This window comes from Microtus oregoni, unplaced genomic scaffold (assembly GCF_018167655.1).
Source record: "Microtus oregoni isolate MIOR12 unplaced genomic scaffold, Mior012 000037F_ref0000500, whole genome shotgun sequence".
Taxonomy (NCBI): domain Eukaryota; kingdom Metazoa; phylum Chordata; class Mammalia; order Rodentia; family Cricetidae; genus Microtus; species Microtus oregoni.
In genome coordinates this window covers 22,858,212-22,879,981 of record NW_024543096.1, presented here as the reverse complement: position 1 = coordinate 22,879,981, position 21,770 = coordinate 22,858,212, and the positions used below count along the sequence as shown (strand labels likewise).

At 39.8% G+C, this 21,770-nt stretch overlaps 1 protein-coding gene across 1 annotated transcript; it reads left to right on the top strand.

Moving 5' to 3' along the window:
* The first annotated feature begins 108 nt into the window (after positions 1–108).
* Positions 109–20,091, top strand: Ccdc173 (coiled-coil domain containing 173). The gene is made up of 9 exons (XM_041631633.1): positions 109–209; positions 1,119–1,345; positions 3,619–3,792; positions 3,906–4,099; positions 6,086–6,242; positions 8,029–8,168; positions 11,394–11,586; positions 17,366–17,530; positions 19,669–20,091. The coding sequence occupies exons 1-9, from the start codon at positions 161–163 to the stop codon at positions 20,011–20,013; spliced, it is 1,644 nt and encodes a 547-aa protein (XP_041487567.1). The 5' UTR covers positions 109–160; the 3' UTR covers positions 20,014–20,091.
* Positions 20,092–21,770: the final 1,679 nt, after the last annotated feature.

The window sequence follows — 21,770 nt, the reverse complement described above, 5'->3', positions numbered from 1 at the left end:
GCCGCGGACGAGGCGCCTTCCTGGTTCCGCGATGGCGACAACGTCACTTCCGGCGTGGTTGCTATACAACCAAACGGTTTGGCAACAGTTCCTCTGCTGAAGTTGGCGTGGCGACAGTTTCCTCACCCGGTCTGCCCTCGCGGAGCTCAGCTAGTTAGAGATGCAGGTGCGCTTTGGGCGGCGCTCCGGACGGACGAAGGGGAGCACAAGTGAGCTGCCGTGGGCCCTTCCGGAGCTGGGATTGTTCCTCGAACAATCTAGGGTAACAAGTGAGGGCTTCGGTTGCCTTTTGAAATGGGCTTTGCCATGTCGAAAGCATTTCCAACAAGTATCCTTGGAAGTTAGTCAGGTTTGGCCTTCGGATGAATGAGTGGAATGAGGACTGAGGCGTGCGTAGTAGAAAATTCACAGGAATGGGGGTAGAAAAAGCAGAAAGTTAGTCGCCCTCCCAGCCCCCAAACTGCCCTGCACGTCCGATACAAGAGTCTGGGGGTTCTTAAGCTTTGTTATTCGTTGAGTAAATTTTGGAATGCCGTTTGGAAATGTTATTGGCTTATTAAGTCGCCATTCTGTTCCAGACCTGCAGAGTAGCTCAAGGAATTAACTCTTTCCACTCTAAAGTTAAAACCCACCCCAAGTCAAATGCTTTGGTAGTGTAAAAAATATGGTACGTAAAGTAAGGTGACATAAGATTTGATTTTGTCATACATGTGGGAAAGTAGGATTCTTTAAAAAAAAAATCTTTTATCAAGTCCAACCACAACAGTTTAATTGTTATCATGGTAACTGTTATGGTAGATTCCTGGAAATTTGAACCTTCTTCATGTTTTGCCTGAGCTCAGTTGCAGAGCGCCGCCCCCACTCCAGAGGACCTGAGTGACTGACTACCTGTTCAGTGAGAACATTACATTCTTACCCAAGTTTACACATGAAGGAAATCACCAAAGATTCCATCAATTTCCTCTGATTTCATAAAGCCTTGTGTTTTTCCCCTCAGCCATTCTTAAGTCACACATGTGAGGCAGTTTCCAGACACCACTCCACTACAGACATATCTGAGAAAAAAAGCACGTGAACTTTTCCCGGACAAACGTTTAACCTACTGTTTAATGCGACAGGAATGAAGAACTCTGAAGAAGAAGAAATTCCCTATCCACCTCTCCTGCCTAGCAAGGTAGATCTCCAGCAGGTCACCATAATCCCACATGCCGAGTGGGAAAGGATTCGGGATAGCCTCAGCAGGCTGACGAGAGAAGCGGCGGCCCTTCGTGCAGAAAGAACAGCAAAGAAGAAGATGCACGTCCAATCCCAGGAACTGGTAAAACACTGGACCAACACATATGCAGTAAGTATCAGCCCCCTAGAAGACGCATGCTTTGAACACTACCTGTGGCTTCTTAGTAGTATCTTGTACCTTTTTTGAATCATTTGATGTTCAAACTTCATAAATACAATGGCACACGGTTTCAAGATTTTTAAGTAACATACTGTAAATGACACAATTAAGGTAAACGTTTTGTTAAAATTTGGTACATTTATGCCTCTAAAACCATCATTACAGGGGGCTGGAGAGATGGCTCAGTGGTTAAGAGCATTGCTTGCTCTTCCAAAGGTTCTGAGTTCAATTCCCAGCAACCACATGGTGGCTCACAACCATCTGTAAAGAGGTCTGGCGCCCTCTTCTGGCCTTCAGGCATACAGACAGAATATTGTATACATAATAAATAAATATTAAAAAAAAATAAATAAAACCATCATTACAGTTAGCATAATGAACATATTCATTGCCTAAAAGTTTTCACTGTTTAAATCCTTGTCACTCCTCATAAATTATAGGTCACACTCATCTACTATTTATTATTAGAGATTTTACTCCACAGAATCTGAGACTTCGTTATGCTGTTAAATATACTCTTTGTACTGCTGAGTAGTAGTCTAGTGTTTGATACAGTAAGTTTATTTATCTGGTCACTTGATGGCATGGAACCAACCAAATGTTGACATCTGGATGTCTCCATCTTTTGACTGTTATAGTCGCTGTGAACATTCATACAAGTCTATTTATGGACATATGCTCCAACTTCTCTTGAGTAAATATCTTGATATAGATATCTATATGAGAAATCATATGATCACTGTATATGCAACTTTGTAGCTTTCTTTTGTTTTGCTTTGGTTTTCAAGACATGTAGCTCTGGCTATTATGGAACTTGCTGTATAGACCAGGCTGGCCTTGAACTCACAGAGATCCACCTGCTTCTGCCTTCCAAGGGCTGGGATTAAAGGCATGCACCACCACCGCCCAGCTTTGTTTGTGTAACTTTGTGAGGGGGATATAGGGTGCCTGGAGAGATGGCTCAGCAGTAAAGAGTGCGTACAGCTCTTTCAGAGGACTTGTGTTCAGTTTTCAGGACTAACCTTGAGCCACTCACAATCACCTGTAACACGAACTCCAGGGGATCTTTGACTATGCAGTGAGCTTAAGGCTAGCCTGGACTCTGTGATACCATCTCAAAGAATATATATTTGAAAATATTTCCTTTCAGTATATATCTTGAATTATCATTTACTTACCTTGTCTTTTAAAAGACAGAAGATTCTTTTGCTTTTTGAGGGTTTTTTTTTATACTGTCCAGGTTGACCTCAAATATTCTTCTGCCTGGCTTCTGTCTCCAGAGTAGTCGGAGTTATAATCATGCACCACCATGATTGACTAACAGAAAAGTTTTTAATCTTAGTGAAGTCTTAGGATTGGAGAGATTCATTATAGATCCCATTAATGGTTTTGGATTTCAAATCATGTAAATGGCTGTCCACCTAAAAAATTAAATTAAAAATTAAATTAGGGGTAGAGAGATGGCTAAATAGTGGTTTGAGTCCCCCCACACACAGTGGTTCACAGTGTTTTGTAACTATAGTCCCAAAGCATCTAGCCATCTCTTCTGATCTCCTCATGTACCAGGCAAGCATGTGATGCACAGATGTACATTCAGACAAAACACCCATGTACACAAAACAAAGAAATCAATCCAAAGTGTAAATTCATATTACTAATGAATTATGCCAACACAAAAATTCATAATGAAATTCAAGTGATCTTATATCGATAATAACTTTTTGGTCAATTAAACTGATACATAAAAGCAAAATACTGCTTTTGGTTTAGAGTAACCACAAAGGCTGGGTTTGATCTCCAACACTATTTTAAAAAAGAGAAAGAGAGCCGGGTGGTGATGGCGCACGCCTTTAATCCCAGCACTCGGGAGGCAGAGGCAGGCGGATCTCCGTGAGTTCGAGACCAGCCTGGTCTACAAGAGCTAGTTCCAGGACAGGCTCCAAAAACCACAGAGAAACCCTGTCTCAAAAAAAAAAAAAAGAGAGAGAGAGAGAGAGAGCGAGCCAGGAGATGGTGGGGCACACCTTTAATCCCAGCATTGGGAGGCAGAGGCAGGCAGATCTCTGTGAGTTAGAGGCCAGCCTGGTTGGTCTACAAGAGCTAGTTCCAGGACAGGCACCAAAGCTGCAGAGAGACCCTGTCTTGAAAAAACAAAAACAAAACAAGAGAGAGAGAGAGAGAGAGAGAGAGAGAGAGAGATTGATTATTTTGTCTTTTCACAGGGAATGAAAGAACAGAAACTTAAAGCCAAGCAAAAACGTGACGAAGAGATTGAGGCTGAAAGACAAATTCTTGATTTGGAGGAAGAAATATACAAACAAGGAGAACGGAAGAAGGCCATTGAAAACGCAAAGCAGTATCAGTTTTACCAGACAGAAAGAGTGAAAAGCTTTCATGTACTGTCCAGCTTCTCTCCTATTTATAAATATGTATATTTAGCATGCGTAGTTAACAGTTTTCTCTAATTACTTATATACAATTTTTTTAAAATAGTGCAATTTTTTTGTAGTCAGGACTTCTTCTCAGTAGAGTTATGAAGGAGCGCGATGCCCAAATTCAGTTTAAAAAGAATTCAGTCAAATCAGACAAGAAATGGGAGGAACAGATGAGACTCAACATGGAAAAAGCTATTAAAGAAGAGCAAGAGAAAGAAGAAAAACAACGCAGAGAAAGATGTGCCCTTGCTGAAGACCATCTGAAGCAGTATGTATACGTGAGCTTTTATGTGTCTTTCTCATAATGGGTATAGCTTTTCCCCTGATTTTGAAATTAATTTGTGCTGAAATACATGGTAGAAAAAAATACAAAGAAAAAGATTAAAACTAGTGACTAGAGTCAAGTATGGTGATAAATCCTGTAACCATAGCAGTTAGGAGGCTGCAGCAGAAGAATCAAGAATTGGAAGCCAGTCTGGTTTATGTAAGAAAGACCATTGAGATGCCCAGTGGGTAAAAGCATCTGCCACACAAGCCTGACATGTGAGTTCAGTCCCAGGAAGGAAAGAACTAACTCCACAAAGTTCTCTGACCTTCACAAGTGTACAACTCCACATACATCATGCAGGCACACACTCTTATTTACATGTACCCACTACATTTCTCTTAAAAAGACAAAATGAGAGACTGGAGTGATGACTCAGTGGTCAAGAGCACTAACCACTCTACCAGAGGTCCTGGGTTTGAGTTCCAGCACCCACATGTTGGCGCACAACCATCCAATTCCAGGCAATTTGATACCCTTTTCTGGCCTTTTCAAACACTACATAGATGTAGTGCACAGACATACATGAAGACAAAATACATACATACAAATCAAATTAAATTTAAAAAAAAGACAAAAAAACAGGGCAGTGGTGGCATACACCTTTGATCCCAGCACAGATAGGCAGCGATAGATGGATCTCAGTGAGTTCAAGGTCAGCCTGGTCTACAGAGTGATTTCCAGGACAGGCAGAACTGTTACACAGAAGCCCTGTCTCAAAAAAAGACAGAAAATAAAGAGAGCTCAGTGGTAGAGTGCTTGCCCAGCATGCATGAGGTCCTAGGTTCAATTCTCAGCACTGTAAATAAAGAAAGAAAAAACAAGACCTTAACTAATTTTGACATTCCTAATATATTAATTAGTTTATTTTAAAAATATGATGCTCATTTGCTAGTCATTATTCTAATCATGAAATATAAGGTACATTATTTTTTCTTTAGAAGTTCCTAATCTGGGAGAGTAAGGTACAGAATGCATAAACAAATTAGGGTATGATAAATACTTTGGAAAATGTATGTAGAAAGGTGTGTGTAAACACAATGGACACCTGATTTAGTCTAGAGTAGGTTGGCAGGAGAGGTGGCTTCCACTTTAATCCTGGACATTGAGTAGAGTAAGCCATGAAGAGTGGGGTAGACTCCGAACAGACGAGACAGGATGGGAAATGGCCCGAAAGTGAGGAGAACCAGGTGGTTTGGGGAGCTTGTGTAAGTACAATGGCTATAGTATAGAGGACTAAGGGAACATTGCAAAGATGAAGTTATAGCCGGGCGGTGGTGGCGCACACCTTTATTCCCAGCACTTGGGAGGCAGAGGCAGGTGGATCTCTGTGAGTTTGAGGCCAGCCTGGTCTACAAGAGCTAGTTCCAGGACAGCCAGAGCTACACAGAGAAACCCTTTCTTGAAAAAACAAACAAACAAAAAGCGATAATAAAAATTAGCAAAAATAAAAAACCCTTCTGACCCCAAGCCTAGAAAGTAAGACATAGAGCAGCATTGTAAACAGTGTCTGGGCGCCAGACCTGGGCAGGCTAATCTGTGGCGCTGGGCCAGCTTGAGAGTGTATTTTGTACTAGCATGTTTAATTTCTTGGTTAAAATCTCTGTTTGAGGATTTGTGTCTCCACTATTTGTGCACTGGAGCCCATGAACTTACCCAATCCTCTAACTCAGCTACCTGTCCTGTCTAAAGACAAGGAGCACTTGCCTCTGCTGTCTGGCTTCTTTTCTTCCTAACAGTCGGGTTTGGAGCCAGACAGTACGGGAAGTCCTGGGTTGCTCAGATTGTCTTTGCCACTGCCATTTCGTGCTCTTTTCCAGAAGAGAATTCAATGTCCTCTCACCCCCAGCTTCGAACCTGATTCTTCTCTCTGAAATGTGACCTACTTGTCTGTCTGCTCTTACTTACACTTACGTTTTTTTGCTTTAGAATAAAGCAACATGAAGAGGAAGAAGAAAAAAGGAAAAAAAATGAAGAAAAAGATGCTGAGGAGATAAAGCGGCAGAATTTGCTGTATGAAATAGAAATGGAAAAGAAACTAAGCAAGAAACAGGAAGAGATCAATGAAAGCAGGAAACTGTTCTTTGTAAGTTGAAGATGCCATAGTGGATCAGTTATACAGTCAGATGCCTGACTTAGGAACAAGTCTCCAGCGAGCTGTGTTCCTGAGAGACCCCTGCTAGGAGTGATCATGTTCAGAGTACAGTTCTGTGCGGATGTGATTTCATGCAGGAAAGAAAATAAGACATATTTGAAATGAGTTTCCTTAAAACAAAAACTGTGAGGAACGAATGGGAGTGATGTATGTTTGATTTCTGTTGTGATTCTTATGGATATAATTTATTTGATTTCATGTTTTTATACTTTTCTTTAGCATTTTAAAAAAGTTTTATGTGTGTGGGTGTTTTGTGCCTGCATGTATGTCTGTGTACCACATGTGTGTTGTGCCTGCAGAGGTCAGAAGAGGGTGTTGGATCCACTGGAACTGGAGATACAGACGGTTGTGAGCCTCCATGTGGGTGCTGGACCCACCAGGGTCCTCTGCAAGAGCAGCTACTGCCTTTTAACCACTGAGCCATCTCGCCAGCCCCAATGTTTTTTTAATTTTTAAATAGTACATGTACAAAGTCAACACATTAAACTCCTAGAGGCAAACGTTATTAGATTTGTTTAGCTTTTTCGTTTGTTGCTCAAAGGTATTATGTATTATTTTATTTTGTCATTATTTGTATTACATTCACTTCTATGTGTGTATTTGCCTGTATGTGTGTTAATGGTGCATGGGTACAGCACAGGGGTGACTTTTGGGAGTCAGTTCTCTCCTACCATATGAGTCCTCAGGACTCAGACTGTAAGGCTCAGGTGCCCTGCCTTCTTGAGCCATCTTGCCAGTCCCTATGTCTAGTTTTTATATTAGGTCTGATTTGTTAGTGTCAGCCATTCTCTGCCCCTTGTCCTGGCTGTGGAACATTTGGCTCTCATCCTTTGTAATGCATTTCCATCTCCTGCTCAGTAGTTATCACACTTATGTCATTATCGGGATTGTGTAATTATTTGCCTCTGCAGATCCAAGCTATATACCACAATGGCTCTAGTTCTTTCATTACATGAATTTTCATTTTGTTTTAACCCTGATTGGCCTCAAATTTATGATTCTCCTGCCTTAGTCCTCTCCCTCTATCACACAGATTACAGGTATGCATTACCATGCCTACTGTTACAAATGCTTACTTTAATACCTTGATTTGTTTAGTGACTATATTTTTAAATATTTTAAAATTTCATTTTGATGACTGTTTTTCTATGTAACCAATAAATTTTGCCAAATGTTTACTGATGCTAATTTTCAATATTTGACTAAAGAGTAAACAGTCACCTGTGTTGTTTTTCTTAGAGCGTATCCACAGAGACCCCTCCATCTCCTCTCCTTCAGGGCTGCTTGTTCCCTGGGCCTACCTGCTGCCTGGCTGTCCTGGGCTTTCCTGGCCACTCGGTGGGCACGGCTCTTACTCCCAACTCTGATGTCTTCTGTTTCCTGTTTACTCTCTCTTGCTGAAGACTATCCTCGAGCATCTTCCTAAAGAAGGGTGCTGGGGAAGCCAGTGGCCTTTTTTTACACGTCACTGAGATTACAATTTAGTTAACCATTTCTGCATCATTGACTACTTATAGATTGTTTCCAATACTTTTGTGTTATTAATGTAAATAAACTTGATATAAAGTGTGTGGACATAAACATCTATTCAAGCTTCTGGTTATGGGGATAAATTTTCAGGAGAGAAATGACTGGGTGAGAAGCCATGACCATTTGACAGGCTCTCGGTGGATGTGTTGGAAAGCGTGCTGTGACAAGCCACATTTCTTTCCTTAAGGATCATATGCACGACAAAAACATCATCCGAGCTGTAGAGCAGCAGCAGCAGGAGGAGGAGGAGGAGAAGATCAGAAAGTTTATCAAAGCCAAGAAACGCCTCATACAGATGAGGCAGGACAAGGAAGCTGAAACCAACAGGTAGGATTCAAAAACCCTTTTTTAGATTTCTTTGCCTTATGAATATGAATGTTTTGCCTGCACACTACATCCATGTGTGTACCTGTTGCATTCCTTGGAACTGAGGTTGTGGATTGTGGTGAGCCATCACATGGGTGCTAGGAACATAACATGATTACTAAAGTGCTATCTGAGATTGGTTTTCTTTGGGAATTGAAGTCTCATAGATGACTAGGGTGTTTAGTGACATGATAGTTTCAGTTTGGGGCATGAGAGTTGAGCTACCCATGGAATGTTCCAGAACTCTCTATGGTAGACTGTTGAAAACACTGGTATCCTCTAGAAGAAATGCTGAGCTGGAGGAGGCTCTAGGAGATGTTGGGCTATACATTTCCTTTTCTCATTGCTGTAGCTGAACACCCGACAAAAGACAGCCGCATGGAGGAAGAGTTCATGTTGACTCACAGTTGAGGATATAAATAGCCTGTTATGGCAGAAAGTCATGGTGGCCAGATCTGCTCATGGCTGTGGAGGCAGAAGGATGAGGCTGTTTGTTCACATCCACATGGCCCAGAAAGCAGAGAGAGCTGAATGCTGGCGCAGGGCTCAGTTCATTTTCTCTCTTCCTCTTCATCTAGTCCAGTACCCCAGCCCATGAGGGCCTTCCTCTCTCAATCCCATCTGGAAATGACGCACAGATGAGCCCAAATATGTGCCTCACCAGTGTCCTGTCTGTCTGTCTGTCTGTCTTCCTTCCTTCCTTTCTTCTTTTCTTCCTTCCTTCCCTCCCTCCCTTCCTCCCTGTCCTTTTCTTGTTTTTTTTAAAAAAATTTTTTTTTTTTATTTTTTTGAGACAAGATCTTTCTACATAGCCCCAACTGTCCTGGATTCTACTTTGTAGATCAGGCTGGCCGCCAACTCACAGAGATCTTCCTGCCTCTGCCTACCAAGTGCTGAGATTAAAGGTGTGTGCCACCATAGCCCAGAACTCTTAGATCTTTAGTAAGTATCACATTTCCATTGAGAATTTTCAAGATCACCTCAGTTAAAAATTGTATCTTCTAGACTAAAACCCAAAAATACAAAGTGGAAATAAAGAAAAACTGTACACTTTGTTAGTCAGCTTTCCAGTATTGTAGGCACTCCTGCTGCTTCAGCCCAAAGAGAGGAAAGTTTTATTTGGATCCCAGAGTTGGAGGCTTCTGTTCATAGGCAGTTGGCCTTATTACTTTTGAAACTACGGCCGAGCAGTACACCAGGAAAACAGTGCATGCTGGGGCCAGCTGAACACCTCCTGTCAGTCAAGAAACTGGTGCTGTCATTGAGATGTGCTGACAAAGGTGGAGTATAATGGAAAACGTGTGTTACTGGAGACGTGCCCCTGGGGCTATAGCTTTTGCTAACCTCTCCTTTTTCTGTTTTTTTTTAATTCTTACAATTAGATTATTCATTTTATTTTACATGTGAGTGCTTTGCCTGCATATCTGCCTACGTACCACATATGTACTTGGTTCCCGACGAGGTCAGAAGTCAGGGATGGTCGTGAGCCCCCATGTGGGGCCTCTGGAAGAGCAAGAAGCTCTCAACGACTGAGCTGTCTTTTCACACACCCCTGCTCTTTCTTCATACTTCTTCCTGGCTGCCATTTTTCTGTCCTGTTCTGCCATTCTAGTCCCTCTGTGAGCTGGCACCTCTGAAAACACGGGCTGAAGTAAACGATTCGTCCTTACAAGTTTCTTCCATTAGGCATTCTGTTATAGCAGCTAGAAGACTCCTTCTCAGGGCCTGGGCTGCCACCTTCCACACGTGTTTGCACGCATGTCTCTTCCACCTCAGGCTACTTTCGTTCATTCATTCACAGTATCTTCTTCATAATTCCTCATACAAAGGTTCACAGCCTCTCAATAAATTAGTGAACTTGTCATAACTAATTAAAATATTTCTGTTTAAGTCTCCTTCCCTCACTTCTCTAATAAAATGCACTTACCGTATATGATGTACCAGACACATACTTGGCCCTGGACTAGAAAGAGAATTATCCAGCCCTGACCTCAGAAACTTCACAGGGCCAGGGACATATAAACAAATGAAATCAGCATGTCTATGATTTGGCTCTGGGTGGGATGTAGTGGTAGTGTGAGTTGTTTAGTACTTGGCTAACATGTTAGTTATTTCCAAGGTTTTATTTAAAGAAAGGGGTTTTATAGTGTAAATCCCAGTGCTAGAGCAAGCAGAATAGTCCAACAAAGTATTCCAAAATCTGTTCTGGGCCTCACAAGCTTTTGGTGGTGCAGCCAACCCCAGTGCTGTGGAGGGAATAAGTAGATTCTGAAGGATCACTAGCCAGGCAGTCTAGGCAAAATGTTGAGCTTAAATTCAGAAAAGAGATCTATCCCCCTCCCCCCAAAAGCTAGGCATGACGATGCACACCTTTCATCCCAGCTCTTGGGAAACAGGTGGGAAAAGTCTCTGTAAATTTGAGGCCAGTCTAGTCCACAGCAGTTCCAGGCTAGCCAGGGCTGCATAGTGAAACCTTGTCTCAAAAAATAAAAATGCTGGAGCTAGAGAAATGGCTCAGCAGTTAAAAGCACTGGCTGCTCTTCCAGAGTTCCTAAGTTCAATTTCCAGCACCCACATGGTGGTTCACAATCATCTCTGTTGGGATCTGATGCCCTCTTCTGGCATAAAGGTATTTATGTAGATAGAGCACTCATATACATAACAAATACATCTTTAGAAAAATAAAATAAAAATGCTGAGAGCTACAGGGAAGACACTGCAAAAATCATCCTCTGGTCTCCACTGTACCCATGCATACACTCATGACCACAGGCATGCATGCACCACACATACACACAAGAACAATATTTTCCTGTGTTATGGAGAATCTTAACACCTTTTTCTTATACAAGTATACATGCACACACTCATGTGATTATATTTTACACATTGATCACTTGGAAAATTTTAGAATATATGCTACTTATCTCCTTATTTTATTATTATTATATTATTTTATATTATATTATATATTATATTACTATTATGCTATTAAATATTTCCTTATTTAGCTCAATATTAAAACTTTAAAATTAATTTCTACACACACAAATCTATATAGAACTACAGACTTCCTTTTAGTTTTGTACATGACTATATAACACCTCAGATTCCCTACTGAGAGTGTTTTAGCTCCGTTACAGAGCTGTTCTGGATGAATTGGCAAATGTGGTTCTTCTGTTATAGGCTGATGGAAGAGCGGAGAGAAAGAATAAATAACTTCCTAAGTGAACTAATGAAAGAGAAACTTGATACTGAAGATTTGATTATTGCTAGAGATATTGCTGAAGCTGAGGCTGAACTGGAGAGAAGAGAAAAAGAAAAATATGAAAAAAATCAAGCAGACCTGAAATCAATTGCAGATCATAGAGCCTCTGTGGTAAACAATTCGGTTCCAGTGCATAGTGTTGAGACTTCCCTGCTGTGGCTACTATCTCTTTGCCTCTCTCAAAACAAGCAGAGATTTGAGAGACAGTTTGCAAATTGTATTCCTACATTCTTGAAACATTTTTTTATTTATAAGCTTCATTTTTTTTAAAAAAAAAAAACCTTGCAAATAGACAGATCCTACACTGAAGTTAACTAGATGCAAAATCCATACATCCTGATGAATTTCTATACATTTGTCATGACCATCAGGAAAAGATATGTAGCTCTATATTGGAGTTTACACTTTGACACTGAATTGATTTGTATGCTCTTATCCTCCACCAAAGGTGAAACTCCATGGCAGAGTTAGCACTGAATGAACAGTTGGCTTTGTGTTTTCTTCATGACTCATTAATTGCACCCAGTCCTTCCTTGTCTCCTGTTTAGCTTTTCTTGTTCTCTTTCCTATATGACACACATGTACATTTATTTATACGTATACAAATATTCTTTGCTGTGTTCGCATATAGGGAAAATGTGAAGCATTATTTCTTCGGAGATTGTGTAGCCTCACCTGAAGTTCTACATTCTAAGTACTTCCAATTTCTCGCAAATATTCAGGTTACGGTTGTCTTAGAATACATACAGCATATTTTCATCATCCACTCATCTGTTGATGGAAATTAGGTTAAGTCCAATTTTTTTAAAGATTTATTTATTATGTATACAGTGTCTACATGTATGCCTGCAGGCCAGAAGAGGGCACCAGATCTCACTACAGATGGCTGGGAGCCACCATGTGGTTGCTGGAAATTGAACTCAGGACCTCTGGAAAAGCAGCCAGTGCTCTGAACTGCTGAGCCATCTCTCCAGCCCTCTGATTTTTTGTTATAGTGAATAAAGCAGCTCTAAACATCAGGGTTTAATATTTCTGTGGTATGGTATGAAGTTTTCTAGATATTTGCCCATAAGTGAAATAGCTGGGTCATATTGTAGTTTTTATTTTTACATTTTTGACAAATTTCCAAACAGATTCCCACAGTGACTGTATTCATTTGCACCCTTACCAACAACAAAGAAGGGCTCCTTTCTCTCCACATCCTCTCCAGCATTTATTGATGATGGCCATTTTGACTGGAGTGAAGTAGTATCTTGAAGCCATTTTAATTTGCATTTTCCTGATAGCTAGTGATATTGTAACCCTTTCTTTCTTTCTCTTTCCTTCTTTTTTTTTTGTTTTTGTTTTTGTTTTTCAAGAGCGGGTTTTTCTGTAGCTTTGGAGCCTGTCTTGGAACAAGAGCTAGTTTCTGAATTTTGTAAGTTGAGAATTTTTGCATCTATGGTCATCAAAGAAATTGGTATTTTTTTTTTTTTTTTTTTTTTTAATTTTCGAGACAGGGTTTCTCCGTAGCTTTTTGGTTCCTGTCCTGGAACTAGCTCTTGTAGACCAGGCTGGCCTCGAACTCACAGAGATCCACCTGCCTCTGCCTCCCGAGTGCTGGGATTAAAGGCGCGCGCCACCACCGCACGGCAAGAAATTGGTATTAAGTTCTCTCTTTTATAGTATCTTTACCTTATTGCAGTATCAGAATAACATTCACTTTGCAGAATTAATTTGATAGGATAACTTCACTTTCTATTTTGTGAAACAAGATGAATTGGTCTGAGGTCATCATTGAAAATTTGATAGAATCAGCAGTGAATCCATCCATCTGGTTGTAGACTTTTCTTTGAGGGGAAGGTTTCAATAACAGCTTCAATTTTATTGCTTGTAATTGGCCTGTTTAAGTTATATCTTCAGGACTTAATTTTGGTATATAATATGCATTTAGAATTTCTTCTGGGTTATCCAGTTTTTCAAAGTGTAAGTTTTCATACTAGTTTCCTCCCTCCCTCTCTCTGTCCCTCTTTCCTCCTTCCTTCCTTCCTTTTTTTTTTTTTTTAGAGATAGGGTTTCTCTGTGTATGTTTGTCCTAGAACTCGCTCTTTAGACCAGACTGGCCTCGAACTTACAGAGAATCCTCCTCTCTCTGCCTCCCAAGTAGGGGATTAAAGGCGTGCACCACCACTGCCCAGCAGACTTTTATGGTGTAATGCTTGTTTTATGAGACTAGGGCTTCCAATATTTGGTGCACAACAGTTTACAATTGTTGTCTCTTCTTTTTTTTTTTTTTTTTTTTTTAAATTATTTATTTATTATGTATACAATATTCTGCAGGCCAGAAGAGGATACTAGACCTCATTACAGATGGTTGTGAGCCACCATGTGGTTGCTGGGTATTGAACTCAGGACCTTTGGAAGAACAGGCAATGCTCTTAACCGCTGAGCCATCTCTCCAGCCCCTGTTGTCTCTTCTTGATGAATTGTTCCTTTATGTAGTATCCCATTTTAGCTCCTCTAACTAGTTTTTGTTTAAAGCTTACCTGGTCTTATATAAGGATGGCTAAGCCTGCTTATTTACATTTCGTTTGCTTGGTAATTTGTTTTTCATCCTTTGATATTAAGTTTTAGTGTATTTTTCTAACTAAATGTGATTCTTGGAGACAACATATAGTTTATTCTTGTTTTTTTTTATTTTTTTTTTAAAAAAGATTTATTTATTTATTATGTATTCCGTGTTCTGCCTGCATGTGTCATTGCAGGTCAGAAGAGGGCACCAAATCTTACTACAGATGGTTGTGAGCACATGTGGTTGCTGGGAATTGAACTCAGGACCTTTGGAAGAGCAGGCAAATCTCTTAACCAATGAGCCATCTCTCCAGCCCCCTTCTTTTTTTTTTTTTTTTTTAATCCAGTCCATTAGTCTGAGTATTTTCAGTGATGAGTTGAGGCTTGAGGATTTATTATAGAAAGGTTTGTTATTTTGTATAAATGGATGACATTCTGTTTTGCTGAGCTGCTGATGGTTTTCTTTCTCCCATATTAACTTTGAGGGTTTACTGAGCTGCTGTGTTGAACGTGTTGTTTCTTTCCCTAGTCTGGTTCATCTGTGCTCAGCCTCTTTCATCTTTTCTCCTGTGAGGTGCTCTACTGAGAACTTTCTGTAGTGCTGCCTTGGTTGTCATGAATTGCCTTCATTTCTGTTTGTCTTAAAATACCTTTATCTGGCTCTCATAGTTCCTGATGAAGAGTTTGGAGTAAGACTGGTACTTCTACCGTTCTGTGAGTTGATGTTTTTCTCATCCTGCTTTTAGGAATATTTCTATACTTTGTATTTTTGACATCCTGACTATAATACATCATGGAGTTTCTTCTCTGGTCATGTGTAAGTGAAGTGCCATATGCCTTCTGTTTGGATGCCTCCTTCTTTCTGTAAATCTGGAAAGTTTTCTGCTATGATTTTATTAATCCATCTATTTCATTTGGTTCTTAACCTCTGCTCCGTCTACACTATGTATTCTCAGGTGTGGCCTCTTGACTGTATCCCAGACATCTTAGAAATAGTTAATGCTCATTAATTTTTTCCCTGAATAAATTAATGTTTGGATTATTGTCTCAGCTTTGTCCTCTAACCTTGAAATTAGTTTTTCTGCATGTGCATATTCTTGTCTGTTAATGATGGCATCTGTTGTTGTATTTATTTAATTGGCCATCCTTCATCTTAAGTATTTCTGTTTGGTTGTTTTTTTTTTTTTTAATGTTTCAGTCTCCTTGCCAAATTTTTCTTCTACATGTTGAACGTTTGCCTCTAATATAGTTATGTTGACTTTGGAGATTGTCTTGTCAAAGTATTGAATAGATTTCGTTAAGTCATACAACTTTTTATTTGACTTTTTATATGGTCATTAATTCTTTTGACCAGTAAGACTGAATTTTTTCTCAAACACTTCAGCTTTCTCTGTCATTTTTGATTCCCTTATTGAAAATGGAAGCTGCTCATTTGTTTCCAGGCCACCCAGACCCAAATCATTACACAGAAACTATATTAATTTTAACACTGTTTGGCCAATGACTCATGCATATTTCTAGCCAGCTCTTACATCTTGAATTAACCCAAACCATTTCTTTTAATCTGTGTATCGCCACAAGGCTGTGCTTACTGGGTAAAGTTGTGGCTGGCATTTTTCTCATTTGGCAACTACATGGTGTCTCCTGACTCCGCCCACTCTCTCTCTATATCTCTGTTCAGATTTCCTGCCTGGCTATACTCGGCTAAGTCATTGGCAAAAACAGCTTTATTCATTATCCGGTAAAAGCAGCACATACACAGAAGTACATCGCACATCACCTTATCAGTTGGTAGGTGATGGGGTATGTGTGGCATATCCCACTGTTGATTTTTTTTTTGTGTTGTTTTTATACATTGGTTGACATGGATTTGTTTTGGCTTTCTTCTCTTCTGAGACTATTAGGGTATTCTGTTTTCTGTGAGTCATATCTCATAAAGCTCAGCTAGGGGGACTGATGAAACTTGTTGTGGAATATCAACTGAGTTGCTGAAGTGACCCTTCCTGTCTTGGCTATGTGACAGCAGGACCAAGGGTAGGGCTGTGTACTAAGCAGCACAGTGACCAGCTGGAATCAAAACTTTGGTTGTCCCTTGGATTTTGTGAACATGCTGAAGACAGGGTATCAAATCAGACCCGGTGAAGCTTGTCTCCTATATTGTAATGTGGTTATAACCACAGGCCCAAAGTAACCTCTGGGACCACATCAACATAGACTCCAGATTCTGCAGTGGAATCCAGTACCACTGGAACCATGAAAATCAGAATTCTGCAACCATAATGACCTCAGAGACTCATAGAACCAAGACTCCAGTCTCTCAAGGGACCCTGGGCATATTGGAGCTGACCTCTTTGATTAATAGTTACAGGATACTCTCTGGTCTGCAGACACTGGAGGCCTAGTTGGCCAGTGTGCTCTGGTTGCAGAAAACCAACGCTTATTTTTAGAAGATAGAAAGACCATCAGTTATACACAAGGTGTTTTTTAAGGCTATTTATTTAGTTTACATGTATGGGCTTTTACCTGCATGTACATCTGTGCACCATGTGTGTACCTTAGTGCCCATGAAAGCCAGAAGTAGGGCATTGGATCCCCTGGAACTGGATGGATTATGAGATGGCTATGAGCCACCATGTGGGTACTGGGAAACAAACCCAGATCCTCTGGAAGAGCAGCCACTGCTCTTAACTGCTGAGTCATCTCTCCAGTGCCCCCCACCCCACAAGCTATTTAAGGATGCAAAGTTCTTTTTCAGAACCATCTTAAATGACAGGCTTGTCTTTTCTATTTATTTAAATGTTTTAAGAGAAGCCACATAAATTACCTGATTGCATTTCTGCATCTCTTAATCTTAGAAATGGACCCCACATTATTCCCTGTATGTCGTCCTAACATTCAAATTACATGGCTCAAACTTGTAGCAATTAACACATCAGCATTTCTGTACTCCAAGATCTTGCTTTTCTTGTTCCTTCTTCCTGCTCCTGCTCTTTTGATCCTCCTTCCACGCAGTTTCACTATTGTGCCCAGGCTCCTCTTGAAATCATCATCTTCCTGCCTCAGTGTCCCTATTGTACTGATGGGGTTATAGACATGCACTACCATATGCAATGTGATTGTTGTCTTTAACCAAAGAGATTGGTCTATATGACTCTCCTTACACTTTCATTAAGTTTCTCTCTCATATTCAAGAGAATAAAACAAAGCAACCTTGCCACACGCAGTTCCTGGCCTACGTTGCTTCTGGCTCTTTGCTTGAAGCATTCTGAGTTCATTTCTTTTTAATGAGAACTGTTGGCTAAAACTGATTACATTTTTTCCTTTGTCATTAAACATCTAGATGAAAAATAAAGAGGAAGAAGAAAGGCAAAGACAAATAGAGTCTAAAGAAGAGTTGCTGGCTGTCTTGAAGGCAGACAAGATTTTCCAGGATCTTGAAAAGGAGAAAAAGCTCAAAACCAGCAAAAAGAAACGAGAAATTCAAGATGCTCACGTTCAGCAAATGGTAACTATTCCTACTTTTACAGGAATTTTAAAAGTAAATATGTAATAGAGACTTCACTTTGGTTTTCTTTAAGTGGTTTCCTTTCATTAGAGAGGAACAAGTGATCAATGTGGTGTCACAATAAAGCTATATTAAAAATGTGAAGTTAGTTTTAGAATCTCCACTCTGTAGTCCTTTTCTGTGATGGTTTAGGGATCGATCTAACTGGGGCAATAGGAATGAAGAAACAGGCATACATACAGAATAGCAAGGATGGGGGGCATGACCTCTGATGAAGCTACACCAGCACCAGCCTGGAAACTCAGCAAGTTTATTTCACACAGCTGAACCAGGAGGCAGGGTTATTATGTAGAGCTGAATAGAGTCAGGTTTAGTTCATCTCAGTAGGAGGTCTCTGTAGGGAAGCAGTCTCAGGCTGTAAACACGCAGGAGGAGGAAGCTGTTGTGGACCTTTTTTGAACATGCTGTCAGTATGTGCACTTGGACCAGGGGAAGGCTCGGCTGCTCCATGACATTTAGTCCTTGACATGTCTGCGTTCATGTCAGCAATAAACGTTCACTCAGGACTTAATCCACCCCCACAGGTCTCATTCTAGGTTGTTTATGTACACATTTTATAACCGCCTTTAGTACTGATTGTATTTATTAAATACTAAAAAAAAAAGTGCAGATCGTGGGACAGGCCCTAATGCTCATTGCTTCATTTTTCTCTCACCTTACTTTCTTATGGCATATTCCAAACACTCTGCCTTTAGCTAGATTTCCAAACATGATTTTCCCCATCTTTGCAGCAATATGCCAGAGACCATGTTGATTGGGATCTTGCAGTCTTCAATTTTGATACAAGGGAATATAAGAGATTTAAATGATTAGAGAATCTGATGTCTAATTATCTCTGTGTAGAATCTTAGAATCTTTTCCAAATAGGTAGTCCTCTTTTCCATCCCTGCTGGCAACATGTGTGAGTGCAAGTCACTGCATCTTTCCCAGGCCTTGGCATCTTGGAATGTTAACTGCTCTGATGGAGCGGCTTGGCGTGTCTGCAGTGCACCTTCTCATACCCTTGCCAGACATTTATCCCACTTCTTTTGCAATGTGTCTATTCAAACCTGTTAACCATGATTTTGTTTTCTTTCTGTATATGCAGGTGTGTGTGTGTGTACACATTCATGTGGAGATCAGAAACAAGCCTTGGGTTTTGCTCCAGAGCCCTTCACATTATTTGACTCAGGGTCTCTCACTGGGATCTGGGATCCACCAATTTGCTAGGCTGACTACCAAGTCCCAAAGACCTGCCTCACTTTACTGTCCCACAGTTTTAACTTCTGACTTCCAGTCTTACTGAATACTATTTTTTAAGACTAGATATTTTTGTCATCAATTCAACAAACAGAATTTAAACCTTACTTTTAGAACCCAGTAATCATTTGCCTTTCCCTCATAATTTCAACTAGTAGAAATGATTAGATCTTATGTTGAAGTTATAGATCAAGATACTTTCATGGATATTAAATATATAAACATATGCAGAAAAACAACTTATATTTAGAAATTCAACATTTATTAAATGTTACAACTAAAAAGTGAAATCTATCAATCAAAATTTCACAGAAAATCCATTAAAAATCATAACATTATAAGACGAAGACTTTCTAAATTATTTGGGAGACTGCCTGTAGTACTTCCTCAGTTCTGAATAAATTTTCATAGATTAATGTCACTCATTGTTCTAACTCCACATTCCTGGGAAATAGAATGTAATCATTTGCATAAAACTTAGGTATTATTCCCTGCTGGCTTAGTTTTATGTTGACTGACAGGAACAATAATTATTTTTATGCCTTTTAACCTACTGGATACCACATATATAAATTATTGAAAGAAAATTGTAAATTTAGTTGCCTGATTTTTATCTAAATTTTATGCTTGTAATGATTTTGCTTTGTTGTTTGACTGTATGAGTTTAACAAGTTTGATAGATCCATATTTTGAGTATATTCTTAGCATAGAATTCATGAGTTATTAGCATAGTTGTAAAATACTGAGTTTATAAAATTACAACTACATCTTAATATTATATGGATTTTTTGAAAACTGATGTTTTCACCAATATTAAAATGTATTTTTCTTCCCAATAGGCCATAAATAAATTTAATGCAAAACAATCAAAAGAAGAAGAATTAGATTACTGGAGACTTACTGAAGCCCTTGCAGCTGAGAAGGAGAAAGAATTTCAGAATTATGCCAGAGAAGTAATTGACTCTGAATCTGAATCAACAAAGAAATACACTTACCCTCTGGTAAGAGCTGTACAGGAAGGCGTGGGAGGTGGCCGTGGACCACCCTTCGTAGGCAGGGGTGGGATACGACCAAGCTACCAGGCAAACGATGCCACTGGTGTCCAGCTCCCTTTTTATAACTCTCAAGGATCAAAGTATAATGATTTTCAGAAGTCGAAGAGGAGGCTGGGTTTTACATGGTAAAGAAGTTTATTTTTATGATTGATAAAATTTATTGTAGCAAGTATAAGCTACAAATATAATGGAATTTTGATAATAAAGCACTCATCTCTATAAAATGTGTTGCCTGATTTGATTCTTTGCAGTATTTCCACTAAGAACACATATAAGATCCAGCATGTATGCATGTGTGTGTACAGATTCCAGGGACAACCTTCCATGTTGTTTCTTTCATTGCATCCAATGTTTTTAGAAGTCTGCGTCTCTCACCGGTCGGAAACTCAACAAGCAGGCTGTCAGTCCCATGTCCACCTCCTCAGCACTGGGCTTACAAGTGTGCGCCATCACACTGGAGTTTTCGTTAATGTGGGCTCTAGGGATCAGAGTCAGGACTCATTGTATTCAGTGAGCTACCTCAGCCACACAATGTCAACCTCATTTAGAACACGTTCATTAGGAATGAAAACTGTCTACAACCAAGTGTAAAGTGCATCTGCAGGATTGTAAAACTGTGACCTTGTACCCACTGAGCAGCACCTCCCCATGTCTCCTGCACACAGCTTCTGCTTTGTCTGTCTACCCTAGTTCTGTAAATACAGCCCCACTGTGGATGTCTGTGGACTTCTGTGTTGTCTACCATATTGTCAGTACTTTATCCTTAAGATTCAGTCAGAGATAGCTCTTTCCTCAACAGAAATTCATGTGCTTATTCGATGTCATTCAGTTCTTAAAGTCCTTCAGAATTTCATTGTTACTAATATGATTACTATAGGGTTTGAATTTCTCTGTGGTTTGTTGGGTATAGTTCCTAGACATGAAATTATTTAAAATAATCCTATATGTAGTTTTGTCAACTTGATACACAAGTTCATTGGAAGTTTTAGGAATTGTGGTAAAAAATAAAATAGAACATGAGCTACCATTTTAGCCACTTCTAAGTATGACTTAATAGTATTAAGTATATTTATGCCCAGGGCAGTGGTAGTGCATGCCATTAATCCCAGCACTCAGGAAGAAGAGACAGGGGAATCTCTGTGAGTTAGAGGTTAGTCTGGCCTACAGAGTGAGTTCCAGGACATCCAGAGCTATACAGAGAAACCCAGTCTCGAAAAACAGAACAACAAAAAAGTGTTAAGTATATTTATATTGCTATGCAATTTCTGAACTTTTTCATTCTTTACAACTGAAACTCCATACCCACGTAAAGTGTGCTCCATCCCTCCTTCCCTCAACTCTGTGAACAATTTAAATAATGTTTAGGGAAAATATCTAATTACTGAAATTCAAAGGCAAGGTAATATATGCCCAATGCATAATACAAACCACAGAACGTTTTTCTCTATATATTAAAAAAATACAGGGCTGGAGAGGTGGCTCAGAGGTTAAGAGCACTGACCACTCTTCCTGAGTTCAATTCCCAGCAACCACATGGTGGCTCACAACCATCTGTAATGAGATCTGGTGCCCTCTATTGGCCTATAGGATATATGTAGGTGGATTACTGTATACATAATAAATTTTTTTTTTTAAAAAAAATACACCCGGGCTGGAGAGATGGCTCAGTGGTTAAGAGCATTGCCTGCTCTTCCAAAGGTCCTGAGTTCAATTCCCAGCAACCACATGGTGGCTCACAACCATCTGTAATGAGGTCTGGTGCCCTCTTCTGGCCTGCAGACATACACACAGACAGAATATTGTATACATAATAAATAAATAAATATTTTTAAAAAAATACACCCATTTTCAATGATTAACTCCTAACTGTGGATATTTTCCCTAAA

What these genes read in the sequence shown, in the direction of transcription:
- Ccdc173 (XM_041631633.1), top strand. Translation starts at nt 161, where the DNA reads ATGCAGGTGCGCTTTGGGCGGCGCTCCGGACGGACGAAGGGGAGCACA. An exon ending in CAGATCATAGAGCCTCTGTG is followed by an intron (nt 11,587 to 17,365) that starts GTAAACAATTCG and finishes TTAAACATCTAG; the next exon opens with ATGAAAAATAAAGAGGAAGA. An exon ending in ATGCTCACGTTCAGCAAATG is followed by an intron (nt 17,531 to 19,668) that starts GTAACTATTCCT and finishes TCTTCCCAATAG; the next exon opens with GCCATAAATAAATTTAATGC.